The following is a 17,558-nucleotide window of genomic DNA, read 5'->3' on the forward strand; positions in this document are numbered from 1 at the left end:
GAGACAGTAAGGCAACAATATAAGCTGGTTGTTCTGGACACCAAACTAAAAAGCGAAACTAAACGAAAATATCGAAGAGGACCACAAAAAATCAAGTGGTGGATGCTAAAAGATGAGAAAGAAGGTCTATTCAGGGAAAAAATAGTAGAAAAAATATATTGGAACATGAAAGGAAGCCTCAACACAATTTGGACAAAAATGGCCAATATTATTAGAGAGACGGCTATTGAAATACTTGTGAAAACGTCAGGAAAGAAGTGTGAGGATTAATAGACTTGGTTGTGGTCAAATGAAGTACAAGGAAAAATAAAAGAGAAGGAAAAATTATATAAAAAGTGGCAAGAAACCAGATCGGACATAGATCTTCAAAATTATATAGTCGCCAAAAAGGAAGCGAAAGTAGCAGAAGCGTATTCAAACCTATACGATCAACTTAATACCAGGGAAGGCGAAGCAAAGATATAAAATAGCCAAACAGAGAGCAAAGAAAACAAGAGATTTTAATCAGATTAGATGTATCCGAGATGAAAATAACAAAATACTAATTCACGAAAAGGAGGTCAAAAACAGATAGAGAAAGTATTTTGATAGTTTACTAAATGAAGAATTTGACAGACAGCATGTGGAGTTAACGGAGACGGTAACAGCAATGGTTACCAGAATAACAAAGGAGGAAGTGGCTCAAGAGCTTCAAAAAATAAAGAAAGGAAAAGCAGTCGGACCCGATGATATTCCTGGGAAGTATGGAGAGCATTGGGAGAGACAGGAATAAGTTGGCTAGCAGGTCTATTTAATAGAATTATGGAAGTTGGACAAATGCCAGACGAATGGAGAAGCAGTATATTAGTACCTGTCTACAAAAATAAGGGAACATACAACAATGTACAAACTACAGGGCTATAAAACTACTTAGCCACACCATGAAAATTTGGGAGAGTAATTGATAGACGGATATGTGAAGAAACCAAAATATCCGATAATCAATTTGGCTTTATGCAGGGCAGATCAACAACAGATGCTTTGATTGTAAGGCAACTGATGGAAAAATACAGGAATAAAGAGACCAACGCTCCTATGGTATTCATTGACCTTGAGAAAGCGTATGATAGAGTTCCACGAAAGATTCTGTGGTGTGCACTCAATAAGAAAGGAGTTCCTGGCGAATATGTAAAGATTGTGAGAGATATGTATGTTAGGACAGGTGTGGGAGATACTGATACATTTCAGATGAAAGTAGGATTGCACCAATTCTCGTTGCTTAGTCCTTATTTATTCTCATTAGTTTTGAACCAGATAACAGCGAAACTACAAGATAGCATTCCGTGGTGCCTAATGTATGCTGATGATGTAGTGTTAGTAGAAGATATTAAAAGAGACTTAGAACAAAAACTGGAACATTGGAGACAAGCTCTGGAGGAAAAAGGTTTAAAACTTAAGGAAAAAACAGAGTATTTGTAATGTTCATTTAAAGATGGAGTTACTACAAATAAAATGGTATCTTTGGATGGTGAAATGATTGTGAAAAGCAATAGTTTTAAGTACCTAGGATCGGTATTACAGAGTAATGGAGAAATAGATGGAGATGCATGCAGTAGAATTAGGGCTGGATAGATGAAGTGGAAAGAAGCTAGTGGTGTGTTGTGTGACAAAATATTTCCAATGAAGCTGAAGGGAAAATTCTATAAAACAGCCATAAGACCGGCTATGATGTACGAAACTGAATGTTGGGCTGTGAAGAAGAAAGAGGAACAACGAATGCATGTGGCCGAAATGAGAATGCTTAGATGGATGAGTGGAGTGACAAAGAAGGATACAATTAGAAATGAGTATATTAGGGGAAGTCTAGGTGTGGCACCAATTGATGCCAAAATGAGAGAGAATAGGTTAAGATGGTTTGGTAATGTTCAACGTCGAGACGTTAGTCACCCAATACGAAGAATACCTGAAGTGCAGATTCCTGAATGGAGTAGGTGAGGAAGACCAAAGAGGACCTGGGGGAGACGATAAGGCAGGACATGTTGACAGGACATGTCAAAGGCATTGACATTGATATGAACCAAGATAGAATTGTGTGGAGAAATGGAATTAGGGAAGCCGACCCCGCATAGGGATAAGGCAAAGAGAATGATGATGAATTGTTATTGTTTTGTTTTCTTGACTTTTTGTAAGCTTTGTCAATAAAATTGTAAAATTGTAAAAATAGGCAAAGAGAATGATGATCCTAACTGTTTTCGTGTTGTCAAGCCCTAGGTTATCCGATAAATTAGAGAACCTCCTAAAAATTTTTTCGTATCTGTTAATGTTCTCTTTTTCTTCTTTAGATACCATCTCGGCTTCGAAGATAGATTGGTAACCGTCAGCGCAATTTTTGATTTTGAAACTGCTGATCTAGATAATTCGTTGTAACTCTATCCAAACCAATCCCTAAGTTTCATCAGCCAGATCTTTTCCCCAGATATTTCTTTGCATGAAGACCTGGAGCATGTCCCATATATCCCAGTTTTGTTCTCTTAAATGTTAGAAGTTCTTCTCTTTCCTTATGCATACATCTCATTACCTCTACGTTGAGTATTCTGTCTACCCATGAGATCTTCAGTACTCTTCGGTACATCCACATCTCGAATGCCTCCTGTCTCCTAACGTCAATTCTTTTCAGTTTCCACGCTTCCGTCCCGTAGTATAATACGGATAGCACAAGCACATAGCACCTAAGCAGCCGTATATCAATGTTTACGTCCCGACAGCATAGAGCCCTCTTCATTCTTGTACACGTGTTTCTGACCTGTTCGATTCTGACTCGTATTTCTTGAGAGCTGCCATTGTTTTCATTAATGGTGGTACCTAGGTATTTGAATTATCTTTCTCTTTCAATAGGCTGATTCTGTTACTCCAGGGAAATAAGGCAAAAATATACCATGTTCGGGACACTTGCGCAGCCAGGTTGCAAATGGGTTTTTGGGTACTATATACCTAATATATTATACATACAAAAATGCCCGTCACAATTCGAACGATAAATTTAGTTATTAACAAATAAGTGTCAAAAATGGCAGTTTTTTCGTTTAAATTGCTACGGGTAAAAATAGGGCAATTAAATATCTTATTTATACTGTTATTCTCGTAGTAGATGAGCCAAGGTTTAAAATGACAGTTCTTGAATTTCGGTTCGATCATTTGTTACTTCAGAAATGGCAAAATAATACTAAAATTTCGAAAATAAAAAAATTACTATAACTTTTGTGAAAATTACCTTAAGACTTTCATATTGCACGAAAAGTTGAGACAAACAGTCCATATAATGAACAAAAAATTTTAGACGATTTGTCAATTAGTTTCAATTTTATTCAATTTGTTTATCCCAATGAGCTTTTTTTTCGCAATAATATTGTTCAGAAAATAGTAATGTAATAGCAATTCTGTGAAAACCACATGAAAGAAGAAAAGTCATGATTTCAATGTATTAAAAAAATCACTAAAAAGTCATTTTTATCATTCCGAAAACATTTTACTAAAGTAGGGCCATTTTTAGTTCTAAACAATTTGAATAACTTTGTTAATATTGACTGTAGATTAAAACTACTTTGGGATTTGAAAAGCTGGTATTTTTATACGAATTTTCAAAAAAACACTTTTTGACTAGGTTAATCACAGTCAAAGTTAGCTACTTTTTTTATTTAATTGACAGCTACTTGGTTTATAACAATTAAGCAACCCAACTAGCGCCATTTCGAAGTTGAAGGTATATAGTTTATGTGTAAAAGTTTGAGTAAACTTTAAACTTCAACAGAGTTGTTAATAAAGCTTTAACCCATTTAGCGCCAAAGGTGCGAAAACGCACCATTTTTTGTAGAATTTTTTTTTGACAATTCGTTAATTTTTTTTAAATCTTTTTATTTCTTAAGCAACCACAAGATATAAGTGTAACTAAATTTAATTTTGTTTAATTTCCAAACTCGTGCTTTCATCACAAAAATATTTTCTAAATGTCCGACATTTTCAATCCTTCGACACAACTTTATTTCTACAGTAGTAATTTTATTGGCATAACACTTTTGTGGTCAAATAAATTAAAACATTATTTTTTTAACCTATTTGTACACCAATTGTTATAAAAATACAAAAAAATAATTTCTGAGTCATCAAATCTCGTGTTTGAAAATAATGGTTCGATAACGAACCATTGGCGGAAGTCGACATATAATCCTGTCTGATCAGGAATAAGTTCAAGGTGATGCACAGGCAGTAATTTGTTGGGATATTTCTTTATTATGTGTAAAAACACGTATCCACTATGCTTGCGCTCCGAGCTCCTGCAACTGCTCCACACAGTGGACACGTTTGGCGCTCCCGGACTGTGCAATTGTGCGCACTCTGCCTCGGCGCTCCAATCTGTGGCAGTTTATATGTAAGGGAGCGCATACCGTATCGATTGGAGCAGTTGCAGGGAGCGCGGAGCGCAAGAAGTTCGTGAACATAGTGGATGGTTGGCGCTCTCGGACCATGCAACAGTGGGCGCTCCGCCTCAACGGTCCAATAGATGGCGGTTTATATGTAGAGGAGCGCATACATGTAGATGGGAGCAGTTGCAGGGAGCGCGGAGCGCAAGAAGTTTGTGAACATAGTGGATGGTTGACGCTCCCAGACCATGCAACAGTGCGCGCTCCGCCTCGGCGTTCCAGTTGGTGTCGGTTTATATGTAGAGGAGCGCATACCGTATCGGTTGGAGCAGTTGCAGGGAGCGCGGAGTGCAAGAGGTTTGTGAACATATTGGATGGTTGGCGCTCCCGGACCGTGCAACAGTGCGCCAACGACCGTGCGGCAGTGCCTCGGTGGTCCAATATTACGAACGTAGTGGATACGTACCTTTAGAAAGACGGGTATTCTGATATTCAGTTTTGTTAAAATCTAGGGTGGGGGAGGGGGCTACATAAGGGAGGTTGCGTAGTGTTGTAGACAATATGTCGATTTGTCGAATTTATGCAACTGGCACAGTGCAAGATACAGGAATGGAAAGTGTATACTGGAAATATCTAAAATAATTTCTAAAAAAGATAGAGGGCCGTTCGACTTCGTTTTTGATAAAGAAGCTGAAGAAGGTGTAGGCAATGTTCTAACAATACTATTTTTGTTTATCAAAACTTCCAGGTCCATTTACACTCTAAATGTTTTGAGACTTTTCACAAAAATATAAAATTGTGTATTTCAATTTTTATATCTCATTTCCGCCAAAGGTTCGAAAACGAACCATTTTGTTGTTATGACACCTGCCATTATCAAAGTGTAAAATAATTTTTTTACGAATGTTTAAGTTTATTTTACTCTAGTTAATCAAATATATTACATATTATTGCAGTATTTCTTTGTTTGGCGGTTAATGGGTTAATATAACGTTCTAACGAAATCGATTTGTGGTCGGTGGAAATAAATTACAGTCAAACCCGCTTATTAGAATACCTCTTAAAGGAATATACCGGTTTAAGGAAGAGAAGTTTGAGGTCCTGATCCGTTTCTACTAGCGACCAATGATCGGTTATTAGAATATCCTGGTTATAGGAATACTTTTGATTGGCACGAAAGCTATTCCAATAAGCAGGTTCGACTGTATTAAAATCCATGCACTCAAAAAATGAAACTGATTCTTCAAACATATGCTGCGATTAATATCTCCAGAGCTTGTTGATGGATTATGATCATAATTTTTTTAAATTGTATATACTCGTAGACTTGTAGAGTACGTTATGCACGAAAATCCCCACCTAACATTTCAAAATGTTACGGGGAGTTCCCCTTATCACTCAGTGATATGAAAAATAGATTACGACCGATTCTAAGACCTACCGAATATACATATATAATTTCATAAAAATCGGTCAAGCGGTCTAGGAGGAGTATGACAACTAACACTGTGACAGGAGAATTTTATAGATGTAAATATATAGATGGGTATTAACAAATAGGGGTTGGTGATGGAAAAGGTAAATTAAGGGTTGTATGTATTTTTTAATCCTACATCATATAAAATTAAGATAGACATTTTTGTCCAAAGAAATAAAAAAAATGTCAAGGGGCAACCCCCCTTACAACTTATGGATATGAAAATGAAAAATAGATTAAAACCTATTCTCAGTCCCATAGGATACACTTGCAAAATTTCATAAAAATCGGCCAAGCCGTTTCGGAGTAGTATGGTAACTAACACTGTTACAGGAGAATTTTATGTATATTGAAGTAACTGTGAATTAAATAATAAAAGTTGCTAACTTTGACCGTAATTAACATAGGCGAAAAGTTTTTTTTTTTGAAAATTTCTGTAAAAATACCAGCTTTTGAAATTCCTTGGTAAATTTACTCTACAGTCAATATTAACAAAGCTATTCAAATTGTTTTCAAGCCAAAAATGACTCTACTTTAGTAAAATGTTTTCGTAGTGACAAAAATTACTTTTTAATGATTTTCTTCAATAATTTGAAAACAAGACTATTGTTCTTTTATGTGGTTTTCACAGAATTTTTATATAATTATTACTTTCTGAACAATAACATTACAAAAAAAGCTCTTTGGGATAAACAAATTGAATAAAATTTAAACTAACTGACGAATCGTCTTATAATTTTTTGTGCAGTATATGGACTCTTTGACTCAGCTTTTTGTGAAATATAAAAGTCGTAAGGTCACTTTCGCGAAAGTAATAGCAAATTTTTTATTTTCGAAATTTTAGTTTTATTTTGCAATTTTCGAAGCAACAAATGATCGGACCAAAATTAAAAAACTGCCGTTTTAAACATTGGCTCATCTACTAAAAGAAGAATACTATAAATAAGATATTTAATATCCTATTTTTACCTGTAGCGATTTAAACGACAAACTGCCATTTTTGACTCTAATTTGTTAATAACTAAAATTTTCGTCCGAACTGTGACGGGCATTTTTGTATGTATAATGTATTAGGTATATAGTACCAAAAAACCCATTTGAAACCTGGCTGCTCAAGTGTCCCGACAAAAACCTTATTTCCCTGGAGTATGTACACATATCTCACGAATGTCCTGAGTTGATTTTGTTATTAAAGTCCGTTCGCTAAACTCAGACACAATTCGCTAGTGATTTTAGTAAGTAATTTTGCCAATTTGGTAAAATTGGCAAAATAATAATTACTAAATAGTTAATAATTACTGAATAGTTAGTAATTTTGCCAATTTTGGCAAAATTGGCCAAAAACAAAAAAATTACCTACTAAAATCACTAGCCAGTTTCTGAGTTTAGCGAACCGACTATATCATATGTTCCGTCTTATGTTGAGAGATAGTCTATATTTTTCACTTACTGCGGTCACTTTATTAAGCAGTATCTGTAGGTCTTCATGTGATTCGGCTAATGTTCTCTGAGAAGTTCTCTAGGAAGAATGACACCATTACCAGAGACGATAATAGATATTTAGTAGATGATGATAGGATAGGTATAGATCTGCGTAGTTTCTAATGAGCATTGTCTACTTATTTGTAAAATTTCTGTCTGCAGTCATTATACAGTGCGTCCATAAAGTAACGCATAAATTCGTTATTTCGTAAACCGGCGTCTTTAAGGTAAAATCCCGAAACAGGTCGATTTTTATTTTTAAATTACGATTTTTTGGAAAATATATCATATTAGTGACGTCATCCCTCTTGGCGTGAAGACGTAATCGATAATTTTTTTAAATGAGAATAGGGGTCATGTGATAGTTCATTTGAAAGGGTATTCAATTCTCTACTCACTAATATAAACATTAATATACAGAGTGTTCAAAACACATTTTTTAAATTAAAATAATTGAGACAAAAAAAAAGAATGTATGCAATTTATTTAATTCAAAATGCATTTTACTACTGTCATAAAAGAGAAAAAAAATTATTTGACACATAAACGATGATTTTCGCTTAAACGAAATGTTCAAACTGCCCCGAGACAGATGGGTGGCAGCTTTAACATTGAATTTAAGCGAAAAACAATATTTATTTGTCAAATAAACATTTTTTTCGTGTTTTGTGACAACATTAAAACGTATTTTAAATTAAATAAATTACCTAAATTCTTCTTTTTGTCTTAATTATTTTAATTAAAAAAATATTTTTTTGAACACTGTATAAATAATTATGTTAATGTTTATATTAGTGAATAGAGACTTGAATAACCTTTCAAATGAGCTATCACATGACCCCTATTCACATTTAAAAATCATCGATTACGTCATCACGCCCAGATGGATGACGTCACTAGTATGATATATGTGCCAAAAAATCGAAATTTAAAAATGAATATAGACCTATTTCGGGATTTTTCCTTCGGAAAGTCGCCGAATACAAGTCGCCGGTTTACGAAATAATGAATTTATGCGTTACTTTATGGACGCACTGTATTTATTGTTGTTTATATCTCCACATCAATAAGTGTTTGCTAAGTTAGTTTATGACCTAGTATAAGATCTAATCTATTATGGGCCTCTGGTTGATCTGCAAGCACACTTCGGTCCCAATCTAGCTTGTAGTTGTCGTTCCCAAGCATAATGTTGGACACATCTAATCTTATAAAAGCGTTAAGGGTATAGGGCTTTTCAACGATTGTCATATATTTCGAGCTTCTGTCATGTGTCACATAATATTAATATATCTACGTCATACGTCTTTGGTTTGTATCAATGTAAATACCACTAACGTATGACGTAGATATATTAATATTATGTGACACATGACAGAAGCTCGAAACAAATGACTGTGAATGAAAATGTGTTAATTTTTTTCGAATCCTGAGAAAACTGATAAATATTTTTGAAAAATATAAAAGCATAATTAAAGATTGCATCATTACTGAGTGCCGACAGTCCCTCAAAACTTCTATAATGTTTATTTTAATAAGTTACAGGGGTGAAAATAAAATAGAAAATTTAGTGTGATTTTTAATTGCAAATATTTTATCTAAAAGAAACTTTTTATTTATTCTAAGGAATTTTCGGCCCTCGGCAATAAAGTAATCTTTCATTCATAAAGTAATCTTTCGTTTGGCCTCAGAAGAACAACACATTGCAGAAGCTACTTCAAAGATCACAGGATTCTAACACTACCTTCTTTATATATTTTTGAAACTGTTTGCTTAATTCGTAAACATCTACATGTCTTTCCAGCAAGACCTAGACTATTCCACCAGAAATTCTACCTTTGACATCTACTTACCGATCCCGTCCAGTGAGTTAGTAAAGAAATCTATATTATATTCTGCAAAAAAACTTTACAACCATCTCCCTCTACAACTTAAATCTGCAACATCTTTCCCCAAGTTCCGTAAAATGACTAAATCCTATTTATCTGAAAGACCATATTATTCAACAGCAGAGTTTCTTAATCAATAACTAAGAAGGTACAGTATTCTTATTTATAGTATAATCTTAATCTATATATTTTTTTTTAATTTTGCAATAGATTGTTACTGTTTTATTTTTTTTCTCTTCATTATTTTTATTTATATAGACGATTTATATCATTTTAATAAATTGTTTTTTTTATTTGTTATTGTTTTTATTTATGATTCTTGTAAGCTTTGTCCATAAAATTATTAAATTTTTCATGACAATAAAGCATATTTCTATTCTATTCTATTCTATTCTATTCTATTCTATTCTATTCTATTCTATTCTATTCTATTCTATTCTATTCTATTCTATTCTATTCTATTCTATTCTATTCTATTCTATTCTATTCTATTCTATTCTATTCTATTCTATTCTATTCTATTCTGCGTTTAAAATTTTTCAAAAATACTTATTAGTTTTCTCAGGATTCGAAAAAAATGAATACATTTAAAACACATTGAAAATGTTGACAGGCGACATTTTGCACTTTTACCCTTAATGCGACATTTTTAAATCCAAACAAAATTAGTATGATTAAATATGTTCAATCCCTTTCAAAGGATATGTCACTTGCACTAAGGCTCCATTTCGGTCACAGTGTCTTTGTAATTTTATCTTTCATTATTACGTCACTTGTTATGACTGGTTAATAAGCCTTATTCTTCTTCATGTGCCATCTCTTCTAAGAAGGTTGGCAATCATCATAGCAATTCGCACTTTCCATACCGCTGCTCTAAAGAGATCAGCAGAAGTGCAATTAAACCAAGCTCTCAAATTGTTTAACCAGGAGGTGCGTCTTCTTCGACGACTCCTTCTACCCCGTCCGTTTATTTCCTCCTTCCAAATTTTACTATTATAAGTATAACAATTCAAAAGATTCGAGGGGGCGATACTTTTGGTTAGCATTGCATAATTATTTTGGGACTACTAAATTAAAAGAAAGCTCTAGAAAAGCATACATTTACTGAAAGCATCCTTAATGATTTAATAAATTTGATAAAATATAAAATATATTATCTTACCTCAACGTACATCTTCTTTGGATGTCTAATAATATATCCACTTGGCACTGTTCCAGGTGTTTCCTGATGGGGCATGAACAACAGCGAGTGATGCAGTATTGCCGTAAGAATAAAACATCCAATGACCACAGGCTTATACTTACCGAATTTGTCCACTAAGTAACCTGTTGCCGGAGGCGCAAGGAATGTGGTGAATGGCAAGCACAGGTAAATGATGGCGATCTGCTCCATCGAAAGACCGATGCTCTGCATGTGGATGGTGAGGTAAGGGACAAGCGACGATGTAGCTAAAATAATCAAAAAAAGTTTTATATGATGGAGCTTCCCTAAATATCTAAAGCCCAATTTTTATATTTCAAAAAATATCATACACATTTACACATCTTATAGAAAATATAATCTCATTTCAATACAATAAAATTTACATATCGATTCGTCTCGAAATTACAATCATTTCATAGCATTGCGTCATCTCTGAATTGTGATTAATAACGGCGTAAATTGTAATTAAAGTTTATGAAACATGTTGAACGGGTTGCATATGTGAGTTCATTTTAAATGAAGTAAAAAAAGACAGACGTACTCACAATCATTTAATTATCACTTTGACGACCGGTTTCGATCTCTACAATATACAGATCATCGTAAGGTCAGCGTTACAAGTGAATAAATGCTACAATTAAAGAAACCAGAGTTAGAACAGTGTCTGATTGTACTAAAAGATGCTAATAGAAAGCCAAAATTTTGAAAAATGTGTAAATTTCGACATTTTTTAACAAAAAACAAATACATACGCATGCACACCCTTGAGGAAACAAGTACTGATAAGCCGGCACAGGCATGTAAATGCATGAGGTTTATGAATATTTGTTCAAATTTGATCTACTTACATGCCGTTGCAAGGGATGATTTGTAAGGTCATCGGTAACATGATTTCAAGTCCAGATTATGCTAGCAGGATAACTAGGTAAAGGACTGGGTATGCGGACATGCTGCGTAGGTTAACACACAGTGTATCGGGATAGTTCTTGATAGTTCCCGATACACTGTGTGTTAACCTACGAAGCATGTCCGCATACCCAGTCCTTTACCTAGTTATCCTGCTAGCATAATCTGGACTTGAAATCATGTTACTGATGACCTTACAAATCATCCCTTCCAACGGCATGTAAGTAGATCAAATTTTAACAAATATTCATAAACCTCATGCATTTACATGCGTGTGCGGGATTATGAGTACTTCTTTGCTCATAGGTGTGCGTGCATTCGTATGTATTTGTTTCTTGTTGTTTAAAAATGCCAACATTTACATATTTTTCAAAATTTTGGCTTTCTATTAGCATCTTTTAGTACAACCAGACACTATTCTCACTCTATATTTCTCCAGGCTCGTTTATTCAGGATTTATTCTACGTGACCACTATGATACGTGACCAGGGGTTGTTCGACTATCATCGCTGTCTATTCCAGAGACCTATGTTAATATGTTTGGTTGCCATTATCGTGATGGATAAGCCTTTAGACCAATCAGCTATCACATTCCAATAGAGCGTGTGACATATGTGTCTGTGTGTCCGTCATTTCGTAGAACTTGTCATTGTCAGAAAGTAGTCCAAACGCCAGTGCCCTCAGTCCATTGATTTTAACCTATTCGGAATTAGCGAAAGACTGACATTTAAAGTATATTGGACAAACATAAAGAACTTTGAAAGGGCGTATGACATCCCATCAAATGGATATTAGATGCAATTAGAACACTTGAGCCCCCTGCAGGCATTATATTTCTTTTAATCATCAAATTGATTTTGAGACCTGGAACCAATAGTTGCTCTAATTGACTTAGCTCACGCTGGGTTATGCTGTTTTCAGTAGCGACTAATAGTATTTATGAATGGTAGAGTTATGGATCTCAAAAATGTTTCATAAATGAAGTAAAAAAAAAGACGTACTCACAATCATTTCATTATCACTTCGACGACCGGAACTATCAAGAACTATCCCGATACTCTGTGTGCTAACCTACGAAGCATGTCCGCATACCCAGTTCTTTACCTAGTTATCCTGCTAGCATAATCTGGACTTGAAGTCATGATACTGATGACCTTACAAATCATCCCTTCCAACGGCATGTAAGTAAATCAAATTTTAACAAATATTCATAAACCTCATGCATTTACATGCGTGTGCGGGCTTATGAGTACTTCTTTGCTCATAGGTGTGCGTGCATTCGCATGTATTTGTTTCTTTTTGTTTAAAAATGTCAACATTTACATATTTTTCAAAATTTTGGCTTTCTATTAGCATCTTTTAGTACAACCAGACACTATTCTCACTCTATATTTCTTTAATTGTAGCATCTAATCACTTGTAACGCTGACCTGAAGATGATCTGTATATTGTAGAGATCGAAACCGGTCGTCGAAGTGATAATGAAATGATTGTGAGTACGTCTGTCTTTTTACTTCATTTATGAAACATTTTTGAGATCCATAACTCTACCATTCATAAATACTATTAGTCGCTACTGAAAACAGCATAACCCAGCGAGAGCTAAGTCAATTAGAGCAACTATAGGTTCCAGGTCTCAAAATCAATTTGATGATTAAAAGAAATATAATGCCTGCAGAGGGCTCAAGAGTTCTAATTGCATCTAATATCCATTTGATGGGATGTCATACGCCCTTTCAAAGTTCTTTATGTTTGTCCAATACACTTTAAATGTCAGTCTTTCGCTAATTCCGAATCGGTTAAAATCAATGGATCAATTACGATAATGGCAACCAAACATATTAACATAGGTCTCTGGAATAGGCAGCGATGATAGTCGAACAACCCCTGGTCACATATCATAGTGGTCACGTAGAATAAATCCTGAATAAATGAGCCTGGAGGTAAGTGTTACACTAATTTTAGAGCCGAGGTATGTGTTGTAGTCGAATGTTTTTACACCACCTCCGCAAAAAAAGATAAGAAAAGAAGCCTTCGTTGGTTAAAATCTCGTCATTGTTCGTGACGAGTTTTCGGTTCACTGTGAATGTATTAATGTACCTACTATTTAAATAATCATTTCTCATTCCTGGAAAAGGAAGTGAGAAATCAAATACACAAAGCAAAAAGATTGGCAGGATGTCTCAATAACATTAATGGTAAAACCAAGATATTAACACTGAGATAAAGTTAAGAATTTATAAAGCCAGTGTAAGACCAATAATCTGACACGTGCATCAGAAAAAATACCCGATACAGCCACAACACATAGACTATTATTGGAAACGGCAGAGAGCAGAGTACTGAGAAGAATTACAGGAAATACGCAGAGAGATTGAAAAAAGTGTGAAGACATTAGAAGACAATATAGCGTTTAGAGATAAATTGCAAGAGATAAAGAACCAATCTGTACAAGTAGTATTGCTTATAAAGAGGAAGAAGAAAAAGAAGATGAATAGTTAAAAAGAGAATAAATATCTGTGTTTTTTTTTCTAAAAATTAACATAATTTATTACATATACAGTTTTCTCTATCACATCTTTACAAAACAAAATTAGATAACCATTTCCACTTTCATTGGTATTCTTTGTATTGTTTATTGGTAAGTTTATGTTATAAATATAATATGCAGATATATTGCCATTATTATAAAGAGTTAAATTGATTAACTTAACTGTAATCGTTTTGATAGTTTTATTAAATTTTAATCTGATTACTTAATACTAAAAGGGATATAATTCAAATACATAGAAATGTAGTTTAAATTATATCTGGGATATACACGTATGCAATAAATTTGTATGGACATTCAATTCCAGGATCTCCTGCAGTAACAGTCTACGAACATAATTTATCTACATCTTTGCATTAGTACAGTCAACCGATAAATTTGAAAAAATAGAATTTAAATTTATTTTCAATTCAACTATTCATTAAAAAGTGTTGTCAAACTCCAAGAATCTATGGCACTGTATATGTACAGTCGGAAAAATAAAAGAATACCCATGAACGAACATATAAAACACGCAGTATTTTCCTGTCACCGTGTCACACAAAAAATTGGCCAGCACAGGTACATGTAATAATTATTGTTACATGTACTTGCACTGGAGAATTTCCTTTGTGATACGGTGACAGGAAAATACAGCGTGTTTTATATGTTCGTTCATGGGTATTCTTTCATTTTTCCGACTGTATATTACAGATTCATAGCTTGTCATAAAGCTATCGACAACCTTAAACAAAATATCCTTCTAATTAGACTAGTAATAGAGATAAGAATAGATCCCAAAGAACTTGTAACCATAGAACTGTATTTGAAAACCGAACAGCGGATAAAAGAATCAACAGAGATCTGTCTTCATTTACCTTCAATGTCTTCTTCTTCTTCGCGCGACTAGGATCACTCCTAACAAATTGAAGAGTCTCAGATGCAGAATCCACCAATTTAATAAAAATTAAAATGGTAAATAGTAATTTAAAAATGAGACTTTTCGTGTTGAAAGTTTTTTCTGGTACATCCTTAATCTGTGACTTTTTCAATTAATAAGACCGCAGACGACGAATATAGAAAACGAAAAGGAAACCATCACATTCCGTTTTCATTCGTCTAGGAAAAAAAAAATAAAAAATTTATTATTTATTATTTATTATTAGGATTACTCCTGTTTGTCTGCCTCTTATTCTGTTTCAGTTGTTGTTGACTGTACATTGTCTTTCAACCTTTTCGGAGGCCTTCCAACGGGTCTTCTGCTATACGGTTTGTTGTTTTTACAGATGTTCTATCTATCTGGTTTCATTCGGTTTACATGTTCGTACCAGTTTTTCTTTCTTGATTTTATCTACCTGTTAATATTTTGAATTTTGCATCGTTCTCGTATACTTCTGTTGCTTTGTCTGTCTCTTAATGATATGCCCGCTATTGATCTTAATACTTTCATTTCGATATTGTTGATTTGTTGTTTCGTCTTTCTTGTATCGGTTTTTGTCTCCGCTGCATACGTTAGGATATGTCTTACTGTTGTCTTGTATACTTTTATTTTCCTTTCCGTGGTCAGGTATTTGTTTCTCCATATGGTTTCTCGGAGGCAGCCACTTACTCTTGCCGATTTTGTTGCTTGTGTTCTGGTCTCTGTTCTTATATTCCTGTCACTAGTGATCTCTACTCCTAGGTAATTGAATTTCATTACTTGTTCTACAATTTTACCGTCTATTTCTAACTTGCATCTACGCGGCTCTTTACTTATCACTATACATTTAGTTTTTTCTACTGATATTCTCATCAATGTAACCTTGATAAATAGATACTCTTCGGTACATATTTAGACAGGATTAATGCCATTGGTAACCGTTTACATGTCAACACTACTAACACCAAATTTATTCACATTCATCACCGAACCAGCCATTGCTTGATGTCTGTTTCGAACATTCTGTTCCAACGACAATATCAGATACCATAATATTCGGAATGGGACGTTTCGATGCCGCCGGTTCATCGCCGGCCGTTTCGATGCCGCCGGTTCATCGCCAGTCCATTTCATCGCCGTCATATCTCGCATTTCCTAGAATTCCTAATTAATACTAAAAATAACTAATAATTGTAACTGTCGAAAATTCGGAAATATATCAGATAGCGATTAATTGACTGGCGATGAATCGGCCGGCATCGGCATCGAACTGGCGGCATCGAAACGGCGGCGATGAAACGTCCTAGACCCCATAATATTACTTGAGGATTTATTATACACATATTTCTCAATGTTAAATGGATGTCAAGTTCTCGTCCAATGTATGCGCCGATCTTTACTAAGTTCTCACGTCTAGCAATTCTTCTACGTCTAGTTCTTCGTGGACTTTCTTTTGGCTTGAGCCCTATATTTTATTGTCTAAGGCTCTTTTCTAATATCAGTGCCTCGAAGAGTTGGTAGAGATCATGGTTTTATCTGCATCTCTATACTCCGTTTTCTACAGCTTCCTTTTTGTATTTTTTGTCTTGAGTTATGTCTCGCATCTATTACGAACTATTGGTCCATAGTATGTAGTTTTGAAGAGCCTGATGTTAGATCTCGAGTGTGTGTTTTTTGAGTGGAACATAGGGCGAATGAAAAATGAGCTTTGTTTTCCTTTACTATTCTTCGTTGAATTTCTGGCCCATCTCTTTCATCCGTGCTTAATGAAACTCCCAAACATCTGAAACTTTCTACTGTTTTAATAACCTCTTTCTCTAATTCAACTGTGCGTGTCTTTACCCTAGGTATATCCTGTGTTAGCTGTCTCTTTTGCCCCTGTTTTAAATTGTGAATATATTTCTGCCACTTCTTCTGTACTGCGAGATATAATACTGATGTCGTCGGCATAGACGGCAATGTGTATTGATTTTTTTGTTAGAAGATTAGCTCTTCCTATATTCGACTATCTTACCACATATTTCAGAGACAAGTTGACTAGTTTCAGTGCCTCTGCTTTAATCCTTTGACTATTGAAAAGTTCTCAGTAAGTTCCATTTGTATTCTGACAGTTGATGCAGATGAGTCCATTATTGCTTTTACTAGTCGGATATATTTTTGGAGGATCTTGAAGCTATATTTGATAAAAGTTGTGTCTATTTATTGAGTCGAAGGCTTGTTAGAAATCTATGAATATGTTGTGGACGTCAATGTCGTATTCCTATGATTTGTTTAGAATTTGTTTCACTGGGAATATCTGGATAGTTGTAGTTGTTTGATATTAACCGATAATATTTTCAGTTAATAATTGGTGGTCATTTATTGAGTATGTATTTTCGTTTCTTTACTCTTCATAATTTACCTATCCTCCGTCTTGTACCTTTGTAGATTACTCTTCTTCCTCTGATTCTTCTTTCCATATATTTCATGGTTTCTTGTTTATTTCCGTATGGCCTCTTTACACTCGTGATTAAACCGTTATCTTTTTGTTTTTCTTTTTTATGCCTATGATTTTTCTTGCTGCGTCAATTACTTTTGTTTTCTTACCAATGTTCTTAGGTGCCTAGACTGCCTCTATTTGTATTATTTTTGTCTCAGAGTTCTGTTTGATATCTTGTTGTCTAAATCTTTGTCCAGTTATTCTTTTGTTTCTTCGTATTTATCCCTCCTGTTTCTGTGAACTCTGCATCTAAATTTTATCTGTACTAGGAGATCGAC

The 17,558-nt window shown here is 34.4% G+C and overlaps 1 protein-coding gene across 2 annotated transcripts in view; it reads right to left on the reverse strand.

The window, feature by feature from the left end:
- The window catches only part of LOC114327015 (uncharacterized), an 87,099-nt gene that overhangs the window by 56,523 nt on the left and 13,018 nt on the right, over window positions 1-17,558 (reverse strand). For both annotated transcript variants that reach the window (XM_050663052.1, XM_028275509.2), the window contains one exon: window positions 10,405-10,691. In XM_050663052.1, coding sequence (XP_050519009.1) covers window positions 10,405-10,691 — 287 coding nt within the window. The remainder of the gene's footprint in view (window positions 1-10,404; window positions 10,692-17,558) is intronic.

Source organism: Diabrotica virgifera, chromosome 1 (assembly GCF_917563875.1).
Source record: "Diabrotica virgifera virgifera chromosome 1, PGI_DIABVI_V3a".
Lineage (NCBI taxonomy): Eukaryota > Metazoa > Arthropoda > Insecta > Coleoptera > Chrysomelidae > Diabrotica > Diabrotica virgifera.